The following is a 16,573-nucleotide window of genomic DNA, read 5'->3' as shown; positions in this document are numbered from 1 at the left end:
TTAAGCTGTTATAGTTAGCTGAGCTATAACTTACGCCCCGCAATGTACCACCTATGACCTCATGTATTACATCACTCATGACATGGTCAGTGACATCACTGATGATGATTCACAAAATCACTAACGCATCCACTCACATCCCCATAGAACCTTTCATACACCCACTCCCACATGATAATTCACAAACCCATTTACAGACCGATACCACTACTTACACAACCACTCACAAATTCATATATCTACACATACATCCACTCACCCATACAGCCACGCATACACCCACTCATTCATACAGTCACTAATATATTCACTCATACACCCATATTATCCCCCACACACTGGGTTAGTCAGCTGTAGAGCTAACACTTACTCACTCACCATACAGTCAATCACACAGCCACTTACTCACCCATACAATTACACCCCCCCACTTCATATGCATACAGATACTAACAGGGACTCACTCACATACAGTGACAGTCACTGACACAAGCACACACTCACCCATACAGCCACTTACATACCCCACTGCTCATCTATACTGCCCTTTACATACCAAGGTACCCACCCATATATCACTGGCACGTCCATTCACTCAACCTCACAGCCATACACACACTCACCCATACAGCCCCTCACACAGGCATTCACTAACCCATACAGCTACTGACTCACCCACTCATTCATCAATACAGGCAGTCGCACACCCCCTCACCCAGACAGGTACTCAGACAACTAATCAATCGCCCATACAGCCACTCATGTACCCACTCACACCCCATACAACCATTTAGACACCAACTGACAGACTTATACAGTCAATCACACACTCACTGAATCATCCAGACAGGCACTCATACACCCAGCAATTCACCATATACACCTTGGTATTTATATTTAACACTAAAACTCTATAAAAACAGTCAGTCACTGAGTGATGTGGTGGTGTTGTGAGGCGTGCAGCAGTGTGAGGCGTGCAGCAGTGTGAGGCGTGCAGCAGTGTGAGGCGTGCTGCAGTGTGAGGCGTGCTGCAGTGTGTGGCGTGCTGCAGTGTGTGGCGTGCTGCAGTGTGTGGCGTGCAGCAGGGTGAGTATTGTAGCAGGGTGAGTAATGCCGCAGTGTGAGTAATGCCGCAGTGTGAGTAATGCAGCAGTGTGAGTAATGCAGCAGTGTGAGTAATGCAGAAGTGTGAGGCGTGCAGCAGTGTGTCGCGTGCAGCAATGCACCGCATGCAGCAGTGTGTCGCGTGCAGCAATGCACCGCATGCAGCAGTGTGAGACGTGCAGCAGTGTGGGTAATGCAGCAGTGTGAGGCGTGCAGCAGTGTGTGGCCCCTGAGTGATGTGCTGGTGTCCCAGAGTGATGTGCTGGTGTCCCAGAGTGATGTGCTGGTGTCCCAGAGTGATGTAGTGGTGTCCCAGAGTGATGTGGTGGTGTCCCAGAGTGATGTGGTGGTGTCCCAGAGTGATGTGGTGGTGTCCCAGAGTGATGAGGTGGTGTCCCAGAGTGATGTGGTGGTGTCCCAGAGTGATGTGGCGGTGTCCCAGAGTGATGTGGCGGTGTCCCAGAGTGATGTGGCGGTGTCCCAGAGTGATGTGGTGGTGTTGTGAGTCATGCAGCAGTGTGAGGCGTGCAGCAGTGTGTGGCGTGCAGCAGTGTGTGGCGTGCAGCAGTGTGTGGCGTGCAGCAGTGTGTGGCGTGCAGCAGTGTGTGGCGTGCAGCAGTGTGTGGCGTGCAGCAGTGTGTGGCGTGCAGCAGTGTGTGGCGTGCAGCAGTGTGTGGCGTGCAGCAGTGTGTGGCGTGCAGCAGTGTGAGTAATGCCGCAGTGTGAGTAATGCCGCAGTGGGAGTAATGCAGCAGTGCGTGGCGTGCAGCAGCGAGTGGCGTGCAGCAGCGTGTGGCGTGCAGCAGCGTGTGGCGTGCAGCAGCGTGTGGCGTGCAGCAGCGTGTGGCGTGCAGCAGCGTGTGGCGTGCAGCAGCGTGAGGCGTGCAGCAGCGTGAGGCGTGCAGCAGAGTGAGGCGTGCAGCAGAGTGAGGCGTGCAGCAGAGTGAGGCGTGCAGCAGAGTGAGGCGTGCAGCAGTGTGAGGCGTGCAGCAGTGTGAGGCGTGCAGCAGTGTGTGGCGTGCAGCATGGTGCAAGCCATGTGCTTGGATTCAGACTAGGAGTGATTCTTTAATATAATTTTAATTACAGAACACACAAACAGAGCCCATTACATGTAACAGTGCAGAGATGTTGGTTATCAGTGACTCTTTTGATTGAACATTTTCAACCAATCAATTTTACACATGCTAATGTGTATACTTTCAACCTCGTAAATTTCAGATTACTAACAAAGTAAATCGTGTTTAACAACATGCTTTGCAGCTGGATTTAATGCCAACCTTACTCTAGTGCCTTGTTTTTAGAGGGACAGAGAGCACTGTGATGCGGTGGTGGCCCCGAGTGATGCGGTGGTGGCCCCGAGTGATGCTGCGCTGGCCCCGAGTGATGCGGTGGTGGCCCCGAGTGATGCGGTGGTGGCCCCGAGTGATGCTGCGCTGGCCCCGAGTGATGCTGCACTGGCCCTGAGTGATGCTGTGGTGATGCTGAGGTGGTAGGGGTGGTAACTGGTGCAGAGACGATGCTGAGGTGATACTGAATGATACTCGGGTCTTGTTGAGTGATGATGATATGGTGGTGTACTAGTGCAAAGGCGATACAGATGTGACGCTGAGTGATACTGATGTGGCCCGAGTGATACTGATGTGGCCCGAGTGATACTGATGTGGCCCGAGTGATACTGATGTGGCCCTGAGTGATGCTGTGCTGGCAGACATGTATCCATTTCTCCAATGGCTCTTACTTTGCAGGGCCATCGGAGAGGTTTTTACTGCAGCAGAGACGTAATAGTCTCTGCCATGGCCAAACTAAAGGTCCCCCGCATATAGGTCGGGCAGGCAGACCACTATATTTGCAGAGACAGAACACCATTGTCGCTGTGACGGAGTTCCCTTCCCGCTAACATATAAATCAGGCCTGTAGTTTCAAACAACGTACTTAACAGATTAAATGACACTGTTATATGGTTTGTATATTGCGGAACTTATCCCTATGAACGTGTCATGATAGCTACGCATGAATGGCATGATAACTAGATAACAAACAGCATGACAGCTGGCATTCATAGGCATGACTCTTACAAATCCCAATAACTCAAATTAGCGCCCACATATGTAGTGTGAACAAAATTTCACAAGTCAGTACGAGAGGAATATTACAAGTTGAATGACACTTAATGGAAACACCATGACAAACTTGACCCCTTATTCTAGCAATCCAAAAAATGCTTTAGCACCTCTTCAGGGGTAATAATGGCTGCATTAATACCCATAACATGCCAGCAGAAAATGGCCCCTCACAATCTCAATCAATCTCACTTAGCTGACAGTCACTGCTTTTTGGGTCCACCTTTCATCCCTACTTTGAAAATGTCACCAGCACTGCATTCACTGACGCTCATTGTAACCCCCCAAACCTTCTTCACTGAAACCTTTCAAAGATTTGCCCTCCACAGGGGCCTGTTCTCCCTTACCGCCAGCATCTCTTCACGTCCTCTATGATCAGCCAAGCAGGGTACATCTAAAAACTCCTCAGCATCCTCCCTTTCTGCATACCCTCTGTTATCTCTGCCCATCTTTCATCTGTCCCTATCCTCCTTGACTTCTGTGCTACCTTTTACTCACCACATTAAGCCAAAGTCTGGTCATGTTTTGCAAGCTTTGAACTTACATCAATGCCCCCTCCGAGTTCTTCTATACCACTGTACTCAGTGCCCACTCTGCTACTGCCGAATACCAATGAAGGCTCTCCCTGGACCGCACCAATTCATCATTTGTAAATCTTTTGGTGACATCTCACCCTTCTGGCTTCTTCTCCCACTTATTCTCAGAAGGCACCCAGTTGCATTAAAGACGGACACATTCTTTTTTAGGCACGGGGAGATTAGTCGATTTGCCCAGAATCACAGGATGTTTGAGCCTCCCACCAGACGCAAACTTACTTTCCCAGCTTCATGGTCGGCCTTTAAGCCACATTCTCTATACCTTTTGGGGTAGGTAAATTGAGCACCATTATTGTGCACTAGTAAAGTCTGTTCTTGTTCACTTGCCCAGGATGAGTGGCATATCTCAGGGGAGGTAAGCAGCAGAAGCCACAAAGCGCAACACCTTTAATACATGGATGAATTGTGCGTCAGTGTGCACTGCGGTTGTAGTGTAGATGTAGGCAAGCACTGATAGTTAATTTGGTGGCGCAGGGCCTGTTAAAATGTACTCGATTAATAGATTTGTATGCAACTTGCCACTTTGATATGGCTGTGTAATATTAAGAGCCACACAGCTCTTCCTACCACAGTTATGTTGATTGTAAGCCCAGCATACTAGAGATGTTATTGTAAAAAGGGCGCTCCGCATCTGTGTGTACACAAAATCATGAGGAAAGGTGGGCGCTTCTTTATCTTTCGAGGCACTGGCGTCTCTAGAGGGGAACCCGATGGGGGCCGTGCCCTCCTGGCCCAGCTTGTGTCCTACAACCACAACTGCTGAATGATCCAAAACATGACACATGAAACAACCATTGGCATTTGTTTATTGGGACTTAATAGACATTTCTTTTCACAATGATTAAAATCGGTGACCTCTAGATCACTGCAGATAGCATCAGTGAGCTATCGTGTCAGCAGACACACTTGGCCAGCCAAGACCGATAGTAGCACAGACAAGCGCCATCTGCGAGCAACCTGAAGGAAACCTGTTCCAATCTGGTGGGGCCAAATGAGACTTTCATCCTACCAGGGTAAACAAAATCAACACTGTGGAGTTGGCCAATCACAATACTAATTCTTGCAGTGTTACAAAACTCGATGTGGATAGGAGAACAACGGTAAGCCTATACATTTTGAGAACCTGGGGGACTATAATAGGTTTACAAAAACATTGGTTCACGGGGAAATAAATCTCTTTGTGATGTTTCACCATCAGGGAGACGCAAACTGCATGCATAACATTATTTTTAGATGATTATAACAGTAATGTAACACAGGATCAGAGAAATCTTTCAGTTGCAAAAAAACTGCATTTATTGCACAGAATTTCCTGATTTTATATTTACTTGATTAAACTAGAAAAAGTGCTCATGCATCAGTGACGGGAAGGTGCTGTGGGACATGATAAAAAGTGGGAGTCAAACAGTGTATCACTATTAAAACAAATTACATTAAACTATATCCTAGGGACAGAAAATGCGCGCGGGCCTCATTCTCTATGTGTAATAATCTGTAGCGCCAATCGCCAGGATTCCCTGTTATTCGGCACTTCTCTGCGCACCGTAGCGTTCAATACTTAATTTAATTTAAGATTGAGAGACTGAGTGTGGAAACGTGAGTCATCCTGCCCAAGTACGAGTAGGCTCTCACCATGCACCCCCAATCTTTAAGATGAAAAGTCCAGCACCCCCGGTTCTGGCACCAGTGCGCCCACCTTCATCCCCCAGCGGCCCCGCCTTGTACTTGGATTTTACTCTTTGGCTGCATTTGAAAGGCGGGCTCCCGCCTTTCAAATAAAGCGCAGCACTAGAGAACCGGAAATGGAGACGAGAGGCAGGAAAAAAACGCCTCACTTTTCACCTCTTCCTCTTCCAAGTCCACACCCCTCCAAAAAACATACCGACTGAATGTTTTCCCTTTTAAACGAACTTTGCACAAAGTCCACGCTGTTAACGGTTCGCAGAAGCAACTCTCTCGCCTTCCCCTCGCCATCGGGCACAACTGAACTTCCGCTTCCGTTCCTAGACCAGCAATCCCATGCCGATGGGAGAAACAAAAGAGGGACCAGACACATTCACAGTGAATTCTTTAACTTTGTGGCCATCAAGCATTGGCAATGACAAACAGTGTTCTTATAGAATGTTACCAACGATCTGCCTGCAGCATAGCTGCCAAGGTTTCATAGCTGCCAAGGTTTTAATTTTCCATGTGTGACATTATAATTTTAGTCTAAATATGAGTGACATTTGAATGACTACGAGTGACACATTCTTGCAAGCAAAATCAAGCAATGACGACGAGGGAAACATATAAATATCCAAAATTATATTCATTCATTTCCTGGTGGGACACAATAAAATCGCATAATGTACAAACAGTACTTAAAAGTATTGTAAAAAGGTGGATTGAAATGGACACTACACGTCATGCACATAATCTCTTCTTACCCCAGAAACAAGCACTGGAAAAGGCATGAGTTGGCTAATTATTTCATGTGCAAAGGTTCTTTTTAGTAAATATCTTATGTTGTGTGAAATATCTAGACGCGCAACCAGAAAACATACTGCATGCAATGCAACCGAATACACAGATCGTTTTCAAAGAGGTGCATAAATAATCCGGTGATAAATTCCTTCCTGTGAAAATCCGAATTGATGGCTGCATGGAAGTGGGTAAATGTTTGTGAATACACAAGTGAATCAAAGAATGGGGGTTACCAGTGAGCAACAAGAAGTTATATTTTGGATTTTATCAACTTAACTAGCCTACGAGAGGATACAAGTCACTCCTCAGGCACTTACTGTTTGCGAAGGGAGACGGTGGCAATTGGTGAGTGCACCTCGTGGACTCCCATGGGTGGCAACGATTCATCATTTTGGCTGTATGTGTTCCGTTCTGCTGAGGAACACCCCAGCAGTGGCGGCCAATGTCATCCACAGATTCACTCTGCCACCGGCGTGGGATCCAGTCCTGGGATCATTTACCGTAGTCATGCGAGGAGCTGCGCTGTCATTGCCAGTTATTCTGTATGGCTTTTTCAACCATTTTTACTCCTAATGTTGCTCTGGATTGCATGATCAGCAATCCCTGGTATTTTCGTGGCAGTATTTATTTGTGGTAACTTCCTTTTTGGCTCACTTTTTCGCATATGTGCCCCATCTTGCCATCTTGTTTCCAGAGACATGTCCCTTTTTCCCTTCAATCCATAAGGTATGCAGGGCAAGACCGGAGATGAGTGTGTCCTTGGGACTCTGAGGCCTCTTGTCTGCTAGTCACAAGAGGTTGGAGAGGCAAGCCTCGCAGAGTACGTGAGAGACAAAGTAGAGATATTTATGTAAGGGCAGAAAGGCAGGGCACCGTGACTGGTGTTGGTGACTCTGCAGCAGGCTGCTCAGGTCAGACTGAGAGCACTCACCTCCCTGCAGCAATCATTTTGGTTAGGAATGCCGCAGGCCTCTTTATTCCGGCAGTTTCTGGTGTGAGCCCTTTCTGTCCTGGCAGCTTCTGCATGAACTAAGATTCTGACGACACAACATCCACTGGACTTGGCTCTCCCTAGAATATTAAAATCGGCACAGGTGCGGCGGCCTTCAGAAGCCCCACGGCATGGGCGGCCAGGCCCTTGTGAGCAGACACCAGTTCTTAATCAACGAGAGCTACCCGCAAACTAGTGAGGTAAGCCCCCACGGCGCCGGCCTTCCCCACAAACATATCGCTGCACTCTGGCATCAGGCATGATGTCACACCTACGGTGTCACCGGCCAATCCATTCAAACAACCTGACTGGGCCCCGCCCTGAAGTTAGGTTGTCTGACTCAGAGCCGCGCGGCCGCACCGTGCCGCAGAATCGAACATACTGATACATAGTAGCACTGTGAGCCTGCCAGCAGTAACCCAAGCCTGCAGGAACAACGCGCCATGCCGCAGCCATAGGTGAGTGCTGCCGAGTATGCCACACATTCTAGCTCCATCACAGGCTTCACAGTGGCAGCTGCCATATGCGTCTGCCGCTGGGCAATCAGACTATGCACTCGGAGTATGAAAATTAAGGGAAGGGGTTTTATAGTTGAAGAAGAAAAAAGGCTTGAAGGGGAGATCAATAGGCACAGGACAGAGATTAGTAACAGGAAAAAATAAATCAGGCACGCTCTTCCATAAACGGAATGGGGTACATTTTCGGCGAGACATTTGTATCTCGAGCCAAGTCTCGTCTGTGAGAAAATTATGCAACCAGATTTAGCATAAAGAAAAAAGAAATTGCATGCAATACATATAGCGTACAAACCAACAAGGCAATATTATAATCCTAAAACATGCTATGTAGAAACACTGTTATGAAGCTCTGCATAAATTCAACTACAGAGTACAGAGGGCCTGTGGCACGTTGCATGCAATACATATAGCGTACAAACCAACAAGGCAATATTATAATCCTAAAACATGCTATGTAGAAACACTGTTATGAAGCTCTGTATAAATTCAACTACAGAGTACAGAGGGCCTGTGGCACGTCTTATAATGGGCACTCACACATCATTCATGGGAGGTGAAAGGTCGAATTCCCGATAACAGTTGCGGCCGGCATTACGGGCAGGTGGGGGGGTGGAAATGGGGTTGTCGCGCCGCGGAGGGGATGGGGGGAGACGGGAGGGGTTTAAAGGAACAAAATATATAAAATAAAAGTAAAACTTACCGTCCCGCTTTTGGTTAAGTCCTGAGACTCCCGACTCCTGCCGTCCTGTGTTTTGAATTCCCGCAGCGCTCGTCATCAGGAAGGCAGCCTCCCTCCCCTCCCCTCCACCAATCACAACGCTGCAATGGCAGCGTTGTGATTGGTGAGGCCGCGCCACACCCGGGTCATTTTCTCAATGTATGCTACAGCATACATTAAGAACAGGGAGAGTGGGGGGTGTTGCTCGAGGGCAGGGGGGCCACTGTTGTTCATACTGACTGTTTGGGTGGCCTGAGGCTGCCCAATCAGTCAGTATGAACAACAGTGGGCAAGCCAATCACCCCTGCCCTCGAGCAGGATCACCCACCCCCAACCAGGAACTTCTGCATTCTCGCCATGCGAGAAGGCAGAAACAAATGGTAGTTATTTCCATTTATGTTTCTGCCTTTTCGCACAGCGAGAAAGCAGGGGGGCGGCGCCCAAATGCCTCTATAGAGGAGCCGCCACTGCGCTTCTGTAGTACTGTATTCATGCAAATATTTAAAATGGGCTACAGATGAAACATGTTTTCTGTGATTGACTATTTCACCAGATGTCAAGATGTGTTTTCAGTGAGCTATTTCATGACTGACCTATGTTTTGCCTCAGTACACAAGAGTGTAAAAACAGCCCAGCACAGAAGAACTTCAGCTAATTCTACCATTGGCACTGCAGGCAGCTGATCGTGGGCTGCCACTAAAAAGCAAATTCAATTAACACACTCAGCTGTACTCACTATGTTGCAAGGCCGCAAGCCACTGCAAAGGGGCCAGACCTGGCTGCTCCAATTTCACCACGGCGCGGTGGCTGTCACGGACTGCTCAGCTATCAGGTGAGGTGCGCTGCAGTGTTTTGCGCTCCCCGCCGCAATCGACATTCATGCCTCTTGAGTTGCGGGCCGCCATCAGAGACTTCTCTCGTGCTGCACACTCTGATGAGTCCCCCGCAGTTCCAATTCCTCTGGACGTGACGTGGCACTGATTCTACCAGCACATCCAGATCCCGGCCCTCATGGTGTGCCACAGTGATTATTGACAGCAGTATCGACTGCTGAGAGGGCAACCCCTCTCCCCCCCTGTGTGTGTGTGACGAGTCTGAAAGCTGCGCGCGCCGCGCTGGTGCCGCAGCCACTTTCCAGGAAACAGCAGGCTGCTGGGAGTGGATACATTGTAGTGGCTAGCTCTCTCAGCCACTCCACAGAGCTGAGAGCAGAGATCGGTTTAACTATTTAGGAGCTCAGCAAGCAAGCAGCACGTCTCTCGGAGCACCAGAGACCCTGTGCACAGGCGCCGCTGGTGGCACAGTCTGGCAGGTGGCAAAATGCGTGACAATGCATTTCAGTGTGGTGATGCGGATCACCGCACTGAAATGCGTGAGCGTCACGGCTAATGCGTGATATTTGGCAGGACTGCAGGTGTGGCGGGTCTGTCTTGGCAAAATCACGCCCCAAAGGACCTCAAGAATACAGCAAGTCTCACCTGCACCCCGACCCAAAAAAAGGCCAACAAAAGGAGCAATTTTCTTTTTTCCTCTCAGCCCGATCCATGTGCACACACTGCGGTGCAGCAGCACGTTACTCGCCTCACTCGGCCTCAGACTAGTACAACTCAGCTTCCGCTTCCGTTCCAACCAATGGCTGCGGCATGGTTGCCTGGATCCTACCAAAAGTAGCCAGAATGTGGCCCATTGTTCTACTCCGAAGCAGGGACTGGGCACTTGATACAGCCAGACCTCTACAACTGAACAGCCTACGTCCACATCAGAACTAGTGTGCAAAGGTTCTTGGCAATTATGTTAAAATGTCAAAATAACGTTATTAAATCAGTCCAATATTTTCTATTTTTATTCATATGCAAATAGGTAAATCTCTCCCTAAAATGTCAATCAAGTATTATATCATGAAAAAACAAGTATATAGAATAATGCAAACAGTGTTAAAACAAGCCTCGGTGCCTTAAATATCAGGAACAAAAAAAAACACAAAGCAAGAAGTTGGATACTGTCTATAATGCACCTTTCAACAAGCACTGAAAATTCAATCGGTCGTGCATTTGTTGGTGTTAGAGCTATTTGCATTATAAATGGCAAAACCTTTTACCTATGTATTATGGAATGAGGAGTAAAGCAGAGTGGCGTTGAATGGAGAGGAGTCAAGCAGAGTAGTGTGGAGTAAAGCAGAGCAGTGAGTGGAGTAATGCAGAGTGAAGTAAAGCAGACTGGCGTTGAGTGGAGTGGCGTGGTGTGGAGAAAAGTGGAGTGGAGTGAAGCTGAGTGGAGTAAACCAGAGTGGTGTGGTGTGGAGTAAAACAGAGTGGAGTAAAGCAAAGCAGAGCTGAGTAAAGCAGAGTGACGTTGATTGAAGTGGAGTAAAGCAGAGTGGCATGGAGTGGTCAAGCAGAGCGGTGTGGAGTGGACAAGCAGAGCGGCGTTGAGTGAGGCAGAATGGCGTTGAGTGGAGTAAAGCAGAGCAGAGTAAAGCAGAGTGGCATGGAGTGGTGTGAAGTAAAGCAGTATGAAGTGGAGTAAAGTGGAGTGGAGTAAAGCAAAGTGGAGTGGAGTTGTGTGGAGTAAAGCAGAGTGATCTTCAGTGGAGTAAAACAGAGTGGAGTGGAGTGAAGTAAAGCAGATATGCGTTGAGTGGAGTAAAGAAGAGTGGCATTGAGTAAAGTGGAGTGGAGTAACACAGAATGTAATTGAGCAGAGTGAGTGGAGTAAAGCATAGTGGTGTTGAGTGGAGTGGAAAAAAGCAGAGTGGCATGGAGTAAAGCAGAGCGGTGTTGAGTGGAGTAAAGCAGAGTGGCGTTGAGTGGAGTAAAGCAGAATGGAGTTGTGTGGAGTAAAGCAGACTGGAGTGGAGTAAAGCAGAGAGGTATTAAATGGAGTAAACAGGGTGGCATTGGGTGGGGTACCACACCACAACACTACCCTAAACCCTAAAACACTACCCCCAGCATGACCCTCCCCCGACCCCCAGTCCGGTCCCCACACTCAAACACTACCCTGCACGACCCCCCAGCACTACCCTAAATAAGCATGGGCAAACTTTGCGAATTTGCGATCCGCGAATTTGCGGATTTGCGAATTTGCGATCCGCAAAATTCGCGAATTTGTGCGAATTTGCGGATTTTTGTTTTTGTGCGTGTTTGCGGGGTTTTTTGCGTGTTCGCGGGGTTTTTTGCATGTTCGCGGGGATTTTTGCGTCTTCGCGAGCCGCTTGCATAGCGAAATTACCCATGCAGTCGTTTATGGGAGAGGGAGAGAGAGATAGATAGATAGATAGATAGATAGATAGATAGATAGATAGATAGATAGATAGATAGATAGATAGATAGAAAGAGAGGGAAAGAGAGAGGGAGAGAGAGAACGAGAGAAAGAAAGAGAGGCCGGATCTCTGAAGGGCCAGATTCCTGAGTTGCCCCTACAGAACATACAGCTTTTTATTTTTACCAAAATGCATATGAAAATTGTGCTGTAAAGGTCTCTTTTAGTTTAACCCCTCCTGACAACTCAAAATGGGTGTATTTGCCATCCTCTCCCTTCTTCCTGTTTTTTATATCTGTAAGTGCTTCCTGATGAGGTTTAATTCCTTGGACAGGTGCCTCATTGCCTACTTGTAACTATTCTCTGACCCTGCTTCAAGGGTCAGAGCAGGGTCAGAGAATAGTTGCAAGTAGGCAACGAGGCGCCAGGAAGCAATTAGCAGCAGGTGTCCAAGTTGAAGTTAATTTGTTTGTAACCCTTTTGTAAAAGGTTACAAAGAAATTAGGTTCAACTTTTGCACCTGCTGCTGTAACCCTTGCTTGGCTGAGAATTCGTCCCCGCTGATTCGCGGATTTTACCGCGATTTCGCGATATTCGCGGATCGCGAAATCGCGGAAAATCCGCAAATTCGCCCGCGAAACGGATTTTACGCCCACCCTTAACCCTAAACCATAAAACACTACCCTACACTACACAAACACCACAACACTACCCTAAACCCTAAAATACTACCCCCAGCATGACCCTCCCCAGACCTCCAGTCCGGTCCCCACACTCAAACACTACCCTGCATGACTCCCGAGCACTACCCTAAAACCTAAAACACTACCCTAATCTATACAAAGACAACAACACTACCCTAAACCCAGAAACACGACCCCCATCAATACCCTCCCCCAACCCCCAGTCCGGTCCCTACACTCAATCACTGCCCTGCACGGCCCCCCAGCAGTACCGTAAGCCCTAAAACACTACCCTACACTACACTACACAAACACCACAACACTACCCTAAACCCTAAAACACAACCCCCAGCACGACCCTCAGTCTGTTCCCTACACTCAAACACTACACTGCACGATCCCCCAGCACTAACCTAAACCCTAAAACACTACCCTATTCTACACAAACACCACAATAGTATAATAAATAAGGCATAAAAATAGTATATTAAATAAGGCACCAGTAATCTACCATTCAGCATGCAGCTTGAATAGAATGTTAATAGTAGTCTGGATAAAGTCCAGTAGTATTCAAATTGTTTCTATTCACTAAATGTTCTGCATTGTAAATGAAGACTATGTGATTACAAAGAAGTATGTGCTTAGTATTCTGTTAGTATTCAAGAAGTACCACTCAAATATCAGTAGTCTTCATGCACTAGCCTTCCCAAAAAGAATACTACAGAATACTAAAATTGGCATAAATTAGTCTTCGAATGCTATAAAAAGACAGGTTAACCACTAAATGTAGTATTCCACTTCGGTAAGGGATTCTCGTTCAATTTTGTCTGCAAAAAAATTAATTGTTATTTCTTTTCATCTTTTCATTGTAAATAAGATCAAAATCACTGTTTTTGTATCCTATAACACAGCCTTGGTAACTACAGAACAGTATTTTGGAATTCCTTGTTTATTGCAGTGAGCTGTTAAGTAGCAAATGCAAGTTAGTGCAAGGGCTCTACTGTCAATTGACTGAAACAATAGTTGATAATTTTTTTTATAAATTATGACAAGTTAGGTGATACTAAGTATTAACAGCAGACCACAAAGGCATTTGTTGCCTAACAATATGCCCAAAGAGAAGAGTTTTCATTTATTATCTTGAATAAAATATCACTTGTGGATACATAGCCTTTACTTGATATTTTATTCACAACCTCCGAGCAACAAATGTTGCTGAATTATCTGGTCCAAAGGTGAACATATTTGTTTTTTGAAATGCTGTTGACAATTTCCAGTTTTTATGTAGTCTTCTTGATAAATGTAGGAATCTGGACTTCTTTGCAGATGTGTCCCAACTTGTATCCCCCATTTGAATGGCTAGATGCTGGTTTTTTAACTCTAACAAGGCTGCAGTGCCAGTGTTCTTTCCCCTAAAATTGACATGTTGAATTATAACTAAGGGTGGGCAGAGCAGGCGTAGTGCCTCTATGCGAGTTCCACCGAGTTGGAAAAAACTCTGTGGAACTTCGCTCCGCTCCGTCCCCCCTTCCAAGACGAACAACGTGCAAGACGTACAACATAGGGGTTATCAAAGTAGAAGGACGGCGAGGACGGATGAAGAAGGAGAGCGACTTTGGCAAGGAGGAGGCAACCACGGCAGGTAAGTGCCTTTTTTTAAACATTATAATTACTTTGGGAGGCTGGAGGGACCGGCTAACTCCGCTCCGCCACGGAGTAGGAGTTTTGCCTGGAACGCGGAGTAGTCAAATCTGCATAAACTCCGCTGGCGGAGCGGATTTACCTGCCCAGGATTCATTGGAACCCAATTGGCAAGGAATTAGGCACCCTTGTGAGTCCATAGTAAATGGTACTTCTGGTACCTATGGCGTGGGTACTAAAGAGGGTCCCTAAAGGCTGCAGCATGTCTTATGCCACCCTAAGGGACCCACCCAAAAATTACATGAATACTGCCACTGCAGGCTGCATAAAAGGGCGCAAGCCCTTTTGGAAAAAAAACAGCATTGCTCACTTCTTGTATGCAATGGCCATACACTGCATATAATATATGTAAGTAACTCTTACAGCCGGCCCAAAAAGCCCGAAGGCAGGGTGCATTTTAGCACATTTGAGGACATATCTACATGAGCAGATATACCCCTGTGATGTCTACCTCCACTGGATTCAAGTTAGCCTGGCTGATGACGGCTGATTAGCCAGAAACCGGTCCCAGGATGCTTGTTTCCGGTCCAGGGAAGACATGGCTTGGCAGTTCGGACTGGACTGTTCCCATGAGGCACAGGGTCAGACTGATTTGCATATGGCCATGTCTGAACTGGGGTGGTGGAGTGAGCTAAAGAATGATGATGGATTAAACCCACTGGGGTGAGTGCTTGCAATATTCAACACTCCGTCCATCATCCCCTTTGGTTTTGATTAGTTCTATTACTAGATATTGCAAGTGAACAGAGAAGCCATCTTAAGTATCTGTAGCGGGCACTGGTCATCACGAGTTAGACCAGGTACATAAGAATTTCACTGAAAATAATGGTGTTCAGTATCAAACATCTCATCTTGAAAAACCCATTCTGATGCCAGGCCTGGCATGCACCTTGAGGGCACCTTAGAGGTGCCCTCTATATCCTACAAGTCTTCTAGAGTGCTGGCTGACTGGTATCATCCAGCCTGCCTCCACAGACGAGCTTCTGACCCCCCAAAAATGAGAGCCCATGCTATCTGAGATCCGAAGCAATGGCTGCCCGGGAGGTAGGTGTTCACATATCCTCCAGCAGGATGGCTAGTAAATCTGCATACCAAGGCCAGAGGCTCGAAGCCTCTGCTGCCTTTGATATGCACCCCTGACTTCCCCAAGATCTGGGAGTTGCCACCCCCTGCCCTCAGGCCGATTTGGCACCAAGAGAGGCGGGAAATTAGCTTTGCAGATAGGTGTGTTGCCCCATCAGGCTAGTCACACCCCTAAGGTAGGCTGCCTGATGCGCTCCAAGAAAGAAGAGTTCCACCATCTTCTTTTTGGTGGAATTAGGAACTATGGGACAGGGTTATGCCACTATCCACAGGACGTGGTCATATAGGGGATGTCGTGACCCCAGGGGTAAGTAGCCCATTGGCTATTACCATACACTCCCCTTTAACACCCTTAAACAGGTGGCACCCTAAAACAAGGAAATTAGATTCAACTGCCTAGTAACTGAAGAGGGCAAAAGAGAAGTCCCCGCAAAAACTGAGGGCTGACTACAAAATTGGCAAACAACCATGCCTTACTGTTAGAAACTTGAAAATTGCAAGGACTCAACTCGTCCAAAAACTGCGCACGGACTGCATTTGCCCAGTACACCATTCTGCCAATCTTTAGGTTCACTGAGGAAGCAGCACTCTAAAAAAGTGGGTCTTCATGCTCTAGGAGGACAGATCCATATCCCTACCATGTTTGGAGATGCCAGGAGCCCCAGAAGCGACCCAACGCCTATACCCTGAGTAGCGGAGCAGTTGGAGCAGCCAGGCCTGACATCAACCCTGCGGAGACCGACATACCAACGAGGCACATCAGCATCACTGAAGCCAGCACTGAGAGTGGCCCTGCTGTCCTGTTCTGTCCCCATCACCAGGTCAATCCCAAGAAGAGAGAGACTGTAGCAAAAGTGACCCACCAGAAAAAAAACCTCAGCACCCGAGCCCCAAAGCCTGAGCTGACCGACGGTACCCCCCTTCTCTAGCAACCCTCAAAATCCAAGCCTCCCTTTGGGTTCTGCCAGACTGGTCCCCACTAGCAGCCTTTTGTTTACAGGTACTTTTCCCCATTGACGTTAGCAGTAGCATTTGAGGATACCCTTGCAAACAAAACATCTGCCCTTGGACACACCAAGGCAGGTACACCAAACCTGCTGGTGTTTCCAGGGACCTTGGCCCCTACTCACCTTAACTCCAGAAGAACAGTACTGTAATTCATTTGCAAGTGACCCTATGCAGTGTATGTTTCTCCCATAGGATAACATTACCGTGCTCAAGGCTCATGCCTCAATTCTGACAGCTGTCATTTTCTACTGTTTTGCCTGTAAAAATCTAGTAAAATAATTACCTGATACAAAAGTTCTTGGTATTTAAAATATATGAAAA

The 16,573-nt window shown here is 47.4% G+C and overlaps 1 protein-coding gene across 3 annotated transcripts in view; it reads right to left on the bottom strand.

Moving 5' to 3' along the window:
• LOC147748685 (A.superbus venom factor 1-like) overlaps window positions 1–16,573 on the bottom strand; it is a 1,068,833-nt gene that overhangs the window by 252,125 nt on the left and 800,135 nt on the right. For 2 of the 3 annotated variants that reach the window (XM_086963563.1, XM_086963569.1), the window contains one exon: window positions 13,272–13,287. The exons of the other annotated variant lie outside the window; for it this stretch is intronic. In XM_086963563.1, coding sequence (XP_086819689.1) covers window positions 13,272–13,287 — 16 coding nt within the window. The remainder of the gene's footprint in view (window positions 1–13,271; window positions 13,288–16,573) is intronic. 3 annotated transcript variants of the gene reach the window in all.

The sequence above is a fragment of the Lissotriton vulgaris genome, chromosome 1_1, assembly GCF_964263255.1.
Source record: "Lissotriton vulgaris chromosome 1_1, aLisVul1.2, whole genome shotgun sequence".
Taxonomy (NCBI): Eukaryota; Metazoa; Chordata; class Amphibia; order Caudata; family Salamandridae; genus Lissotriton; species Lissotriton vulgaris.
The sequence above is the reverse complement of the archived record's forward strand: the minus strand, read 5'-3'. Positions and strand labels throughout refer to the sequence as shown.